The following is an 11,859-nucleotide window of genomic DNA, read 5'->3' as shown; positions in this document are numbered from 1 at the left end:
TTTCCCCAAAAAGGTCACCAAAACGCAACCAGTGCACAGAGGACAAGAAATCTACATGAGGTTCATGCAGACTCCTGTAAAACCTACCGTGCAGCTCTTTCTCTTTCCATATGGCTTCCCTGCCGGATATGCTAAGCACCACCGGCTTTTGCCAGTCCCTTTTGGCCATGGATAGGGGAGTGAGTCCTTTGTCACATTCTATCACTTCAGCATGGATCGCATGACCTGCTTTTGACACGAAATAGTCTCTGAGTCTGCATATCTCACGATTGTGTAGCGATTGAGCACTTAACATACCACGACCACCACACTTTCGAGGGATATACAATCTCATCACAGACGATTTCGGGTGATGCAACCGATGTCGAGTCATAGTTGTGCGGACTTTCCGATCCAAGGCGTTTAGTTCGGTCTGAGTCCACTTGAGTACGCCAAATGTGTACATGAGAACAGGCATATTATTATTATTATTATTATTATTATTATTATTAATTATGTAAATTATGTGTTGTTGTGTTAGATTTAAATGTGAACTTTTAATTTAAGACTGTAGATTAACATACCTTTCGGGAATTATATGCAGGCGACGTCGGTGTTAAAACAAACATAAATTTGATGCAATACCGTTGTACAGACATTGTAGGATAGCTTGTCAATTAAGAAAATATTTTGGTTTCATTCGAGCGGTAATATTTTGTTTGGTGTTATGAATAAACGTTTTATAAAAGATGCTCTTTTATTGTTGACTAGTGAAAGTTTTAACGCCGGCATCACCTGATACTATGGTTCCTTTTTGATGAGATTTGGTTTGTTAAATTTGTGTGTTTATTGGAACCGTGTCTTCAGGTGGTGCCTTACGAAAGAGAGGAGAAATTTAATTGCTTGTACCTACTCGTCGAGACTGCTGTCGCTGTTCGTCAGAGGGAAAAAGAGCAGGAAGAAATGATTCTGCCATAATTTTCTCACCAGATTTGTTGAATCAGGAGAATTTCACTACATTAAGTATAATCTAACGCCTACAAAAATCTTAGATCAATATAAAACTAGAAAGTAGCGAACAATAAAATTAAATTATAATACATTTAACAATACTATAAGAATAACATTTAAATATACAATAAGTATTTAACTCATCTATCTATTATCTATGAAGTTATGTTTATAAAAATGAATAGATTTATAGGCAAAAATGTGAAGTAAAATAATATTAAATAATGTAGGATACAACTGATAGAAGATTTTTTTTTGTTTTACTGGTTATTAGGATTAAGCGAAAATAATAAATTTAAGCATTTGTTTTGAATAAAGCACTTATTTAATATGTACAGGTTTTTTGTTGGGATCATCATGTAATTTGGTACAGAGAAAGTTTATAGTCTGGATTAATACAAAGGCTGCATTATAATGATATCTATGAAGGATTTACTTTTCTCGTTAATTGGGTCATGCTTTGCGTACGGGCGCTGATGCTATTATGGCAGCCCAAATAGACGTAAAACGTGACTGCAAAACAGATCTAACACACAGGGAACACATTTGCAAATTAAACTTGCACGCAATTGTATACAGTTTTCATTATTTAAGCCGTCAAGTCATATATATAAAGCCGATGATTTAACAGTTTGTTTTAATTCTCTTTATCCTATATTGGAATTGTTTGAATATGCAATACATATATGTAACAACAGTATTTAAGGGTTTTATCCAGGTGAGTAAAATAATTACCTGATAGACAATAATTGTTATAAGTCATTCATATTTAAATCAGTTCCTATTTAAAAATTAGCCTCAATCTTCTCAATGATACATCACGGCTTAATTCGAAGCAGTTTCCAAGCTGATTTATATACCTCAGCCTTCAATATGTGTATATCGGGTTCATCTATTGACAACTGGCAGAAGAATTTATTGTTCTGCAGAATGTATACTTGTGTTAGAAAACGGAGAAGAAAGTTGGTAATTCGAAGTCGTAAAATGAGCTCTCTCTGCGGATATCAACATTTGATTTATCGCTTGTAGATTTAATGCGTTGGGCAGAGGTAACGCTACATTTTGGCCGAAATAATAAAACTCCTCTCCTTTTGGCCCTGCATTATGAGTTCTTTTCTATGAAAGTTTCTTGGTGTCGAAGTGCAGATAATTTGATTTCATTTTCTGATCCGCAATAATATCCTGATTAGAATCGCCAGGATTCATCAATATCATTATAAATATACCTATACTTACTCTGCATGAAATAAAAATAAGTGAGGCAGTTTAGTTGAGACAATCATGAAGACTCCATTTTCATTTGAATTATTTTAACTGTATTTATTTTATTTATAATATTCTTATGGGTATTCATAAGAAATTTATAAATAAATCTCTCAATATTCACTCATTTGATGTAACGATAAAAAAACAACATCAGCAATAATAAAACTCCACAATATTAAATATACTTTATTAGCAGAGGCCGTTAATTTAAATTAAATCATAATTATGTATGTACAAGACTAGAGCAGTTCCGTTTACTTCGCGACGAGCGGGTCCAAGATCTGCTGCACTTGGCCGAATATATTTTCCACCGAGTCCTCAGCGTTTATCTGTAAAACCAGGAATTTATATTTATATAACGTGCTATATTTTAAGGACAAGATATACATAGATCATATGATATTAAAAAAAAATCTTATCAATATATCTTATCTTCTAGTCGTCGCCTCTTTTTTAAATAAAAGAAGACACTATTTGCTAAAGATTTTGTTTCATGAATGAGTGGATTGTAGAGGTTTTGAAAACGTGTTAGTAAATGACTATACTTTCCGAAGAAACAGTAGGAATACACATAGATAATATAAGAGTAATTCAAATAAAGAATGCAGTTTTTGTTTGGTCGGAATAGTTACCGCTGCTGTGAAAAACAATTGTTAAAATTGTTTTCAAAAATACGGAAGAGAAGAATTATCCTTACCCACACTAACCTCATCCCAACAATAACATTATAAATACAAAATTGGGTTATGAATTTGTCTTCGCTTGTTGAACATTCGCAGAGTTAAGGGGTGATTTTAAGAGGGAAAGGATCGACGGCTGGAAAGAAGGAATGGATGGAGAAGTTTGCGGAAGGGAAGGCCTCGGTCTCCCCCATTTCCAAAGCTCACCCTCTTGAGCTTGTCCGGGTACTGCGCGAGCACCATGTCGTTGTTATCCAGGAAGGTCTTCAGCCGCAGCTTGATGGTGTCCGCGTTATCATCGGCGCGGCCCGAGCTCGCGGCGCGCCCGAGCAGCCGCTGCGTCAGCGTCTCGGGAGACGCCTCGAAGTAGATTATCACCTGCGATGCGATATCGATCATCAGGATGATTGTGCTGTGGTAGTGATGGTGACGAAGTACAATTGCGCATTGAAGTAGTTATAATAATAGTCGTGTACAACGCTTGGCTCTGGCCCGTGCGTGGGTTCAAGTTTACTTTTAAAAAAATAAATAAAAAGAAGAAACTTTATTTATTTTATCATTGAAAAATTTATTCTATAGTGTTATTATATACATAGTATATTAAATTATTTATAGTGTTAAGAAAAAATAAAATTGATGTCCTTGATGTTTTTTTCTTAAATGTTATAATATAAAGTTTTATATTTTCCTTCTAACTTTCCTTCTAAGACTACAATTTTAAAAGTACTCACAGTAACAGGAGCAATAGCTTTCTCAAAGGCGATGCCCTGGGACTTCTCCCTTGGGTAGCCGTCGATCAGGAAGCCCTTGGCATCCGCCGCCGCAGCCACGATAGCTTCGCGGAGCAGGTCTAGCACTATGTCGTTGGGAACGAGGTCTCCTGGAAATTTACACAAATATTGGGTAAATTTAAATAGAGCATTGTTTTTATATGGGAGTCGAGCACGCTTCAGCATGAATTGGGCAGCTCGCTACGGGGAAGTACTGCAGAAGACTGGTGTGAAATAGTAGCATGCTACTGTGTTTCGTACGGTGAGCGGGGGAGCTGGCCCGTTTTCTTTCCTTATCCTTCCATGTCCATTCCTTCTCACCAATCGGCAGCCCTTTTCTTATCCAATTCCCCTTAAAAGCGGGTAGCACTTCATGGGCGATGGTAAACGCTTCAATCGCAACCATCACGCGAACCACCAGCTCAGTTAGCGGTTTTGGGCATAAAAAAAACAACACGGTCGTTAAATGTTTTCATTTACATTCTTTAGAGACTTCCATGTGTATGTGAATTATTTAAAAATGTCACCTCACTGAATTATGTAATGAATGTAGTTCTGAATTACCTCTTTCCATAATAGTAGTGAGGCACTTGGCCCTCTCCGAGCCGCTCTTCACCTCAGCTCGCAGCAGGTCACCAGTGGACAGGTGCGTGAAGCCATACTTGGCGATGATCTTCTCGCATTGGGTGCCCTTGCCGGACCCTGGGCCCCCGAGCACCCACACGATTGGCGTTTTGCTTGTGTCGATTGGCGCCTGCAATTGTATTTGAAAGGATTAAGCCTCGTTTTGATGGTAAAGACATAAGTTGAAAATCAAATTGCAGGAAACATTTCCTGTTTCAGAGTCGATAGTGCGTTTAAAATTTCTCGTCCAAAAAGTGTTAACATGTATGTAAACAAAATTGTAAGTAAGGTGATTTTTGAGCAGTAAAGTATATCTGTGTCTGAGAATAAATTGGACATCGAAAAATTAAGAGTACGTTATTCAATAATTTTTTCAACCCCCTGCACTCATTATGCTTTTATTAGTATTTGTCTAGCTGCATTGTGCGTTCTGGCTAAAGTATAAAATTAATTGTCTAACGCTTAGTTTTAAGCATTTTGATGCTCATAACATTATTTTTCATACTTTGTTTTTGTTCAAAAAGTAAAAAGTATAATTCTGTTTTCAACAATATAATTGACAACCCTTGTAACTAGTAACATTGAGCATCAACTATTGTCCAACAAATGCTTACCATGTAAACGAGGCCTAACAGAGCTTAAGCCGATTGGATTAAATTGTTGCGAATTGTTGAACTAACTGATAATTGATAAGAATCTTATTTTAATAGCAAAAATAAACAGATATTTCAAAAGATTGTGAAATGTCTGTTTATAATAAATTATTGTTACATCTGATATGTTTAATTTGACTTTAAATGTATTGTAGATTAAACTTTTATAGCTACTTAGAGGATGAAACAATTTATAACAATTTTTGGCAGAATTAGTAAGCAATTAATAAGTTACCGATAAAAAATAACCGATAAATAGTAAAAAATGGTTTATAAATGCATTAATAAACCGAGTATCTTCTTGTACAGCTTTCACAACTATCTGAGAATTGGTTTGAATAGGAATAAATGCTGAAATTCATAAGGTTTTATGCTACAAGCACGGTAGATAATTATATCGATTCTGTTTACAATTTCGTGACAACACGCTACCCACTTCTGTTTGTATTGTTCATAAAAATCAATGCATCAGACAATTCAATCTAAAACTGCTCATACATTGACTTCGTTCGGTTTTAATAACTAATAATCTACACCAATAAACTAAATTCTAGTGGCTGTTTATAATATCGAAATAATCGCTTTTTACTAAATACGGTACCAAAAACATTTTATTACAATTTTTGTTCCAGCAAGCAACCTGTCTGTTTGCAGTTCCAGAGAAAAAATACCGAAGTTTAAAATAAAAGTATTACCTAGTATAGTATTAGTTATATGTGGCAGAACATTATCTGTACCAGCGGTGTTCAATTATTCATTCACAAGGCAATTAATTACTACCTCGATCGTAATATTTAATGAATATTGATTTTTGTACTGACTCTTTTCTCGAACACTGGGAATCGAGCAAGCTTCGGCACGAATTGGAAATAGTAACATGCTACAGTGTTTCATTCGGTGAGTGGGGAACGGAGGCCAGTATCCTTTTCCTAACCCTTCTCAATCCTTTCCTTTATTCCCGCTATCAATCTTTTACTTGTCATATACCCTTTTGAGACCGGACAACCTACGAATGGCGACGGTGATCGCCTGATGGTAAGCGATCACCACCTGGCTCAACTGCCCGCTCTAACATAAAAAAATGGTTTTGTATAAATACTATTTTATCATTTACTAAAATCGTTTTATTCACTCTAGCCCGATTTTTATTTAACTCTATACACAAGTAGAGGAATGGATACATTTATTAATAGAACTACTTTTCAAAATTTTGTTATGAGCAGAGCAACGTTGTGTGAGATCTATAAGTAATATTTTATTTTGCTTTATCCCGGGTCTATCCGGGCGGAACCGGGTCGAGCGCTAGTTAATACTATAAAATATAATGAACCTGACATATACCTGAAAAGCCTTACATTTCGGCGACATGCATTGCAAAGGACACGCTGGCTTCTTGTCTATAATGGGTTCGTCGCAAGGGTAACATTTATCTTCCATTGTAAATTTAATTAAACAAATCTGTTGTATATAATATCAAAGCTATGTTGACAGTGTCATTGTGGATGTTTATTGTTTATTGGGAGTAGTATTTATACGTATTTATGGTTATCTATAATATATCTAAAGCGTAAAATATTTTCTTTAGTACTTTATGAGTTATTTTGTTTAGTTTTATAGCGAGTTTTTTTTTAATAGTTTATGTAATCTTTGTCTGTAGTTTTCTACGGCTTGATTAAACGAAAAATTCTTTAAATGGGTCTCGTTTGAGCGATACTTCTGTGCTAGACAGAGATAAACTTTACTAATTCTTTTATACGATGGATCTTATCCAATAAGTAACTAAATCCTACATTGCTTTTGTAGTCATTGTAGTTATAACTAATTTAATAAAGTAGGAACGTATTAGTTTACAACTAAATTAATGCGAAAGTAGAACTTGTTTTGATAAAATCCCTATAGTAAAAACGTTGAAACAAAACCTATTTAACTCGTTATAATAATATTTGTTCCTAAAATGCCTTTGTTCTTATTAATGTTTGGTTAAAAAGTAAATTATATACAAAGCTATATAGATGTTATATATAGATGTTTTTTAAAATACTCTTTAAAATAAATTAAGAATCGCTATTTCCAGCGCCAGGTTTATGTGTGGCACAAGCTGAACTAGATCCTTTTTGGCGGTAATGGGACACATTATTATTACAGATTTTTGTTACTATTTTTTATTTTAATGTTTCTTTTTTGTATTTCTTTTTGGTTAATTATTCTATGTATTTCGTGTCACATCGTCTCGTCAAATAAATGACTCTTTCTTTCTTCTTTCTTTTGATTGTTTAAATAACATTGCGCTTCTGCTCCACTAGGGTACTCTTTCTTAAATAATAACGTGTTAAATAACCTTCACAACATGAATATTTCAAAATCGAAAGGCCTCGTCTATTTCTGCTCTGACAATGACCGCTGCATCCCACATTGTCACTGACGTGCCGACATTTTATTGTTAGATTAGCTGTGCCGCGCGGTTTCACCCGCGTAAGTCCGTATCCCGTAGGAATATCGGAATAAAAAGTTGCCTATATGTTATTCCAGTTATCCAGCTGTCTACGTACCAAATTTCATTGCAATTGGTTCAGTAGTTTTTACGTGAAAGAGTAACAAACATCCATACATCCATACTTACAAACTTTTGCATTTATAATATTAATAGGATGTTATAATGGGTGTTGGAGCACATGTGATTGGCGTTAAAAATCCAATAACATTGTATTTTCTTGTGTTTGATTTTACACGAGTACATTTTGAAATTAGAAACTTTAACGGATTTTAAACGGGATTTATTCATTATATTGTTAACCCGACGTTTTTAACACTTTACAGCGAGCCTGGTCACGGGGAGACTGAGATGTTACATGTCTTGAAGGTCATACAAAAATTGTTGTTTGTGAACTGCCTACTATATATTATTAACGTCGACATTTTTGTTACGTTCCATCGAATATTATTGACTGTTGCTTTACAGAGAATTAGACACGGCGCGGGCATTCGACTAAAATAATGAATGCCGTAACTTGATGATATGTATTCTTTAGTATTACTACATTATTTATGTATTTAAAAATAACGGCCCGCCTCGGCTTCTCGAGGTACGATTTTCTTTCCATTAGAACTTTTCTTGCGATAACGAAAACATTGAAAAAACGTAACCGAATTGGTCTAGCCATTCTCGAGTTTTATGCTTAACAACACATTTGGTGATTTATTTTTATTCATATTATATAGATAACAAACACAGAATAAGAACACAATTAAATAATTGCCGTACAACGTGTTAATAATTAATTCAACAATTTTAATAAATATTTATTACACAGCACAAATAACATAACCTCAAAAAATAGCGCACACGTACTAACATATTATTTGTTGTTCAACAGCGAATACAAAAAATGCTATCCACAAACAAAAGCGAAACGGAACGTCTATATTACCTCGTTACTAGCTCGCCAATCACCACACTTCAATTCGAGACACGCTGTAGCCACTAATACAATGAAATACAAGATCCTATTCACAAAACAGTCCTCTTTGATAGTAGATTTCATTTAACTGAAAAGCGTACAAGGCTGCGTTGAAAATTTTTGGCGTAAAATGAACGTGTGAAACTTGGCGCGTTACAGACTACGGATGTTCAAGAGCTGTGTATTTTGGTATTATTCGACAAGTTGCTGTTTATTGGAAAAAGCATAAAAAACGACGCTTTGTCCTCAATAATCGTTACAAATGCTTATAAGCTCGAATATCGCTCTCATAGATTTTTATCAATGAAAACTGCACAATAGTCTTCATAGTCAATTGAGTGACTCTATTACCGAAAGCATTTTTTTGAAAATGGAACTAACTTTTTCGGCGGGACTTCTGCAATAAACGGTTTGTACGATTACGGTTTTTAATAAAATATCGACAGTATTATGAGTATAAAGATCTCGAACTATACAGAGGCTGCCAATTGGCTTGTGAGACGATTTCACCGGGTAGCACTGTACCTACTGGATTATTTTGGAGAAATAACAATTTACGAGCGAAAGCTACGTAGATTCATACGTCATTCTATGTTTTTATATTTATCTCTGAATGAAGTGTTTGGCAATGAATGTATTATATCTACCGTCAAGGCACAGATAATATAATACTACTAATATTATGTTATCTGTGGTAATGCTAAGATTAACAATAAAATAGCGTGAAGACTGTCGTATAAATAAATAGTATTCTAAAAATAATACTCGTGTATAATTTTGTATTTATTTGTTACAGTCTGTGGATGCATGTATGTTATAAATATATATTTGCCTATTTCTAATGACTAATGAATATTTATCAGATGTGATAAAATATACCTAATAAACTTGATCACTAACATTTACTTTTTATTTATTTCTATACAAAAGAGATTTTTTTACTTTGTTATACAAATAATTTATAAAAACTTTATGATATTAAATTAGTATTAAATCAATAATTGGTTCTTACTGAAATAATTATTACGAAAATAAATATGAAATCAAGATTTATTGAAATTAAAAAGAAGTGAATTCTTTTGTTCTACATTTATGTTGTTAATTATAAAACTACACACAAAATGTCTGACATCGTTATAAAGATCTGCATTTTTTTAAACATTTTTTTTTTATTTAAATATAGAATTGTCTCACTGCCAACTACCGCATTACTAACCAGTAAAACTCTGACACTGTTCCATATTGTTTAATCTGTATTTTATACGTGAAAAAAGTAGATTGAATGACGTCATCGTTACCATTATCAGCCTACATCTTAGAGTATACATAAACGAGCTATGCTTGCGTATACTCTAAGGTTTATATTCTTTCTTACTATAGGAACACAAGCTTTCTGTGAGTGTTCAGGCCATAATCCACCACGCTGGACAATATTGTAGATAGCTATATTACTTTCATAACATTGTTTTACAAATTATAAAACGTTTTAAATACTTAAACGCGAAAGTTTGCAGGATTTAATGTTATTTATACAAACGAATTTTTATGAGAGTTTGCTTAGTACGCCAATTGAGTTATTTATGAAATTAAACTACAATATATATACGAATAAAAAACTGTATTTTATTAACTTTGCTTTAGCTAAAGTCGGTTTGAATTAAAGAATTCCATAGAGTTCAGAATATCACTATTAAAATTTGTGCATTTCTTAATTTCATTGTTAATTTTGATTTCAAAATGTATTAATCAAAAATACAATAAAAAATTCTTTCAAATGGAATTTATGGAACAGTTAGACCTGAAAGAAGGTAACGAACTATTGTTCATGTAGCAAATAGTATTATATTATCTGTGGTTAATGGTTGAACGGCGTAGACCTTGCTACGCCTACGAAGCTTTATATGAAAGCCCGTCTCGGGTTTGATTGTACTAGATTGATTGAGTTCAGAGAAAGATAGTTGTAGAAAAAATTATAAAGCTATTCCAATTACAAATTATTTAATAAAACCTTTTATTATTTATGGACTCTTTATTGTAGATTGCACACACACAAAAACATTTATCGTACTACAAATCTATAATTGTTAACCTACACGAATTTATTATGAAACCCCTTAAATCCATTTGTTTTTTACTTTCAATTTCGAGAGCCTGACATTTTGATACATGTCTTAAAAAGAAAAAGTTATGTTAAATATAGACTATCTTATAATAATAATAAATTTATTTATTTCAAGACGTGCGTCCCATATTACAGAGTAGATATTATAAATATTATAAATTATAATGACATAAATAACCTAATTCAAAATTGATACCCATGCTTTATATAAGCTACTCGTCAAAATTCTGTCAGCTAGACTACGTATAATTTTATTTCTACATTTGTCAACTCTGGACATAAATGTTGCAATTCTGTGTCTCTGGATGGCATTAAAGGAGTTCACTCTAAATTTTGCGTACATATCGGAAGCGCTACAGAATTTATCAAGTCCCATCAGATATTGGAAGATGTTATTATGTTCCACTCTAATGCCATCTAATGCTCTCTTGGTATAATATACCTAATTACTAATGCTGTATACACAATTTAATTTTAATATGACATAATAACTGTAGTCTATTTTTATTCTGAGTAATTGACAAAAATCAAGGCAGAAACTAGAATCAATGCCGTTTGACCTTTCAAATGACCTGACGTTTCATAATGATCGATTTTAGTCTTTTTGTAATTAAAATTACGTAAAATCGTTATGTGTAATAATAATGGAATAAATTTATGGTATACATACAAATTAATTACAATAACCCAATTTTTTAGTACCCACTTAATTTTATAGAAATATTATTTTTTAATAATAAATTATAACAAAGAAACCAAAATGAACATGTTAGAATTTCAATGTATTAACTTTATTCAAAAACTGGTATAGACATCGAACAAACAGAGCTTTGTGATGTTATATCACAGTTACAGTTTGTAATCGATATTTTGTCTATACTATAATCGATAATAAATATAATATGCAAACATCCATTAACAAGAACATTAGAAAGTATTTACCGTTACTATTATTATCATAACAGTGACGTAACGTTATCTTAAATTTCTTCAATTCGGTCCACAGATACACAATGCGAAGGTTTATAAATAAAACGGCATATCCTCGACAGTTATCAAGACTATAAGACAAAAATAGTCTATAATCAACCACAACCACTTACCATTATATAAAATATTTATCACGATGTTCTATGATTTTGGAAATAGAACACTCCACACCCGAACTAGACGAGCTTCGTGGGGCAACTGCGGATCTTCAAGCGGTCAAGGCCATGGAAACTGTGCCAAACAGCCAGCGCGACCCTTGCGCGGGAAAGTTTCAGAAAAAATGGCGCGAATTGACATTTGTCATCG

The 11,859-nt window shown here is 33.2% G+C and overlaps 1 protein-coding gene across 2 annotated transcripts; it reads right to left on the bottom strand.

The window, feature by feature from the left end:
• Nucleotides 1–2,426: 2,426 nt before the first annotated feature.
• LOC119829204 (adenylate kinase isoenzyme 1) lies at nucleotides 2,427–11,816 on the bottom strand. Of its 2 annotated transcripts, none has more exons than XM_038351617.1 (5): nucleotides 11,667–11,816; nucleotides 4,271–4,460; nucleotides 3,668–3,816; nucleotides 3,144–3,314; nucleotides 2,427–2,585 (listed from the first exon to the last, which is right to left on the bottom strand). In XM_038351617.1, exons 1-5 carry the CDS (start codon nucleotides 11,667–11,669, stop codon nucleotides 2,511–2,513), a joined length of 588 nt encoding a protein of 195 aa, XP_038207545.1. In that variant the 5' UTR covers nucleotides 11,670–11,816; the 3' UTR covers nucleotides 2,427–2,510. The 2 variants fall into 2 exon arrangements, with proteins under 2 accessions (XP_038207545.1, XP_038207544.1); XM_038351616.1 differs by lacking the exon at nucleotides 11,667–11,816 and adding an exon at nucleotides 8,412–8,567.
• Between the last annotated feature and the right edge of the window lie 43 nt (nucleotides 11,817–11,859).

This window comes from Zerene cesonia, chromosome 1, assembly GCF_012273895.1.
Source record: "Zerene cesonia ecotype Mississippi chromosome 1, Zerene_cesonia_1.1, whole genome shotgun sequence".
NCBI lineage: Eukaryota > Metazoa > Arthropoda > Insecta > Lepidoptera > Pieridae > Zerene > Zerene cesonia.
Note: the sequence above shows the minus strand (reverse complement) of the source record. Positions and strands in the feature narration are given on the sequence as shown.

Coding starts and splice junctions, on each gene's coding strand:
- LOC119829204 (XM_038351616.1), bottom strand. CDS start 8,525: ATGAAATCTACTATCAAAGAGGACTGTTTTGTGAATAGGATCTTGTAT. Junction 4,461..8,411: donor ATTGGCGAGCTAGTAACGAG/GTAATATAGACG, acceptor ATACAATTGCAG/GCGCCAATCGACACAAGCAA. Junction 2,586..3,143: donor ACCCGGACAAGCTCAAGAGG/GTGAGCTTTGGA, acceptor CTGGTTTTACAG/ATAAACGCTGAGGACTCGGT.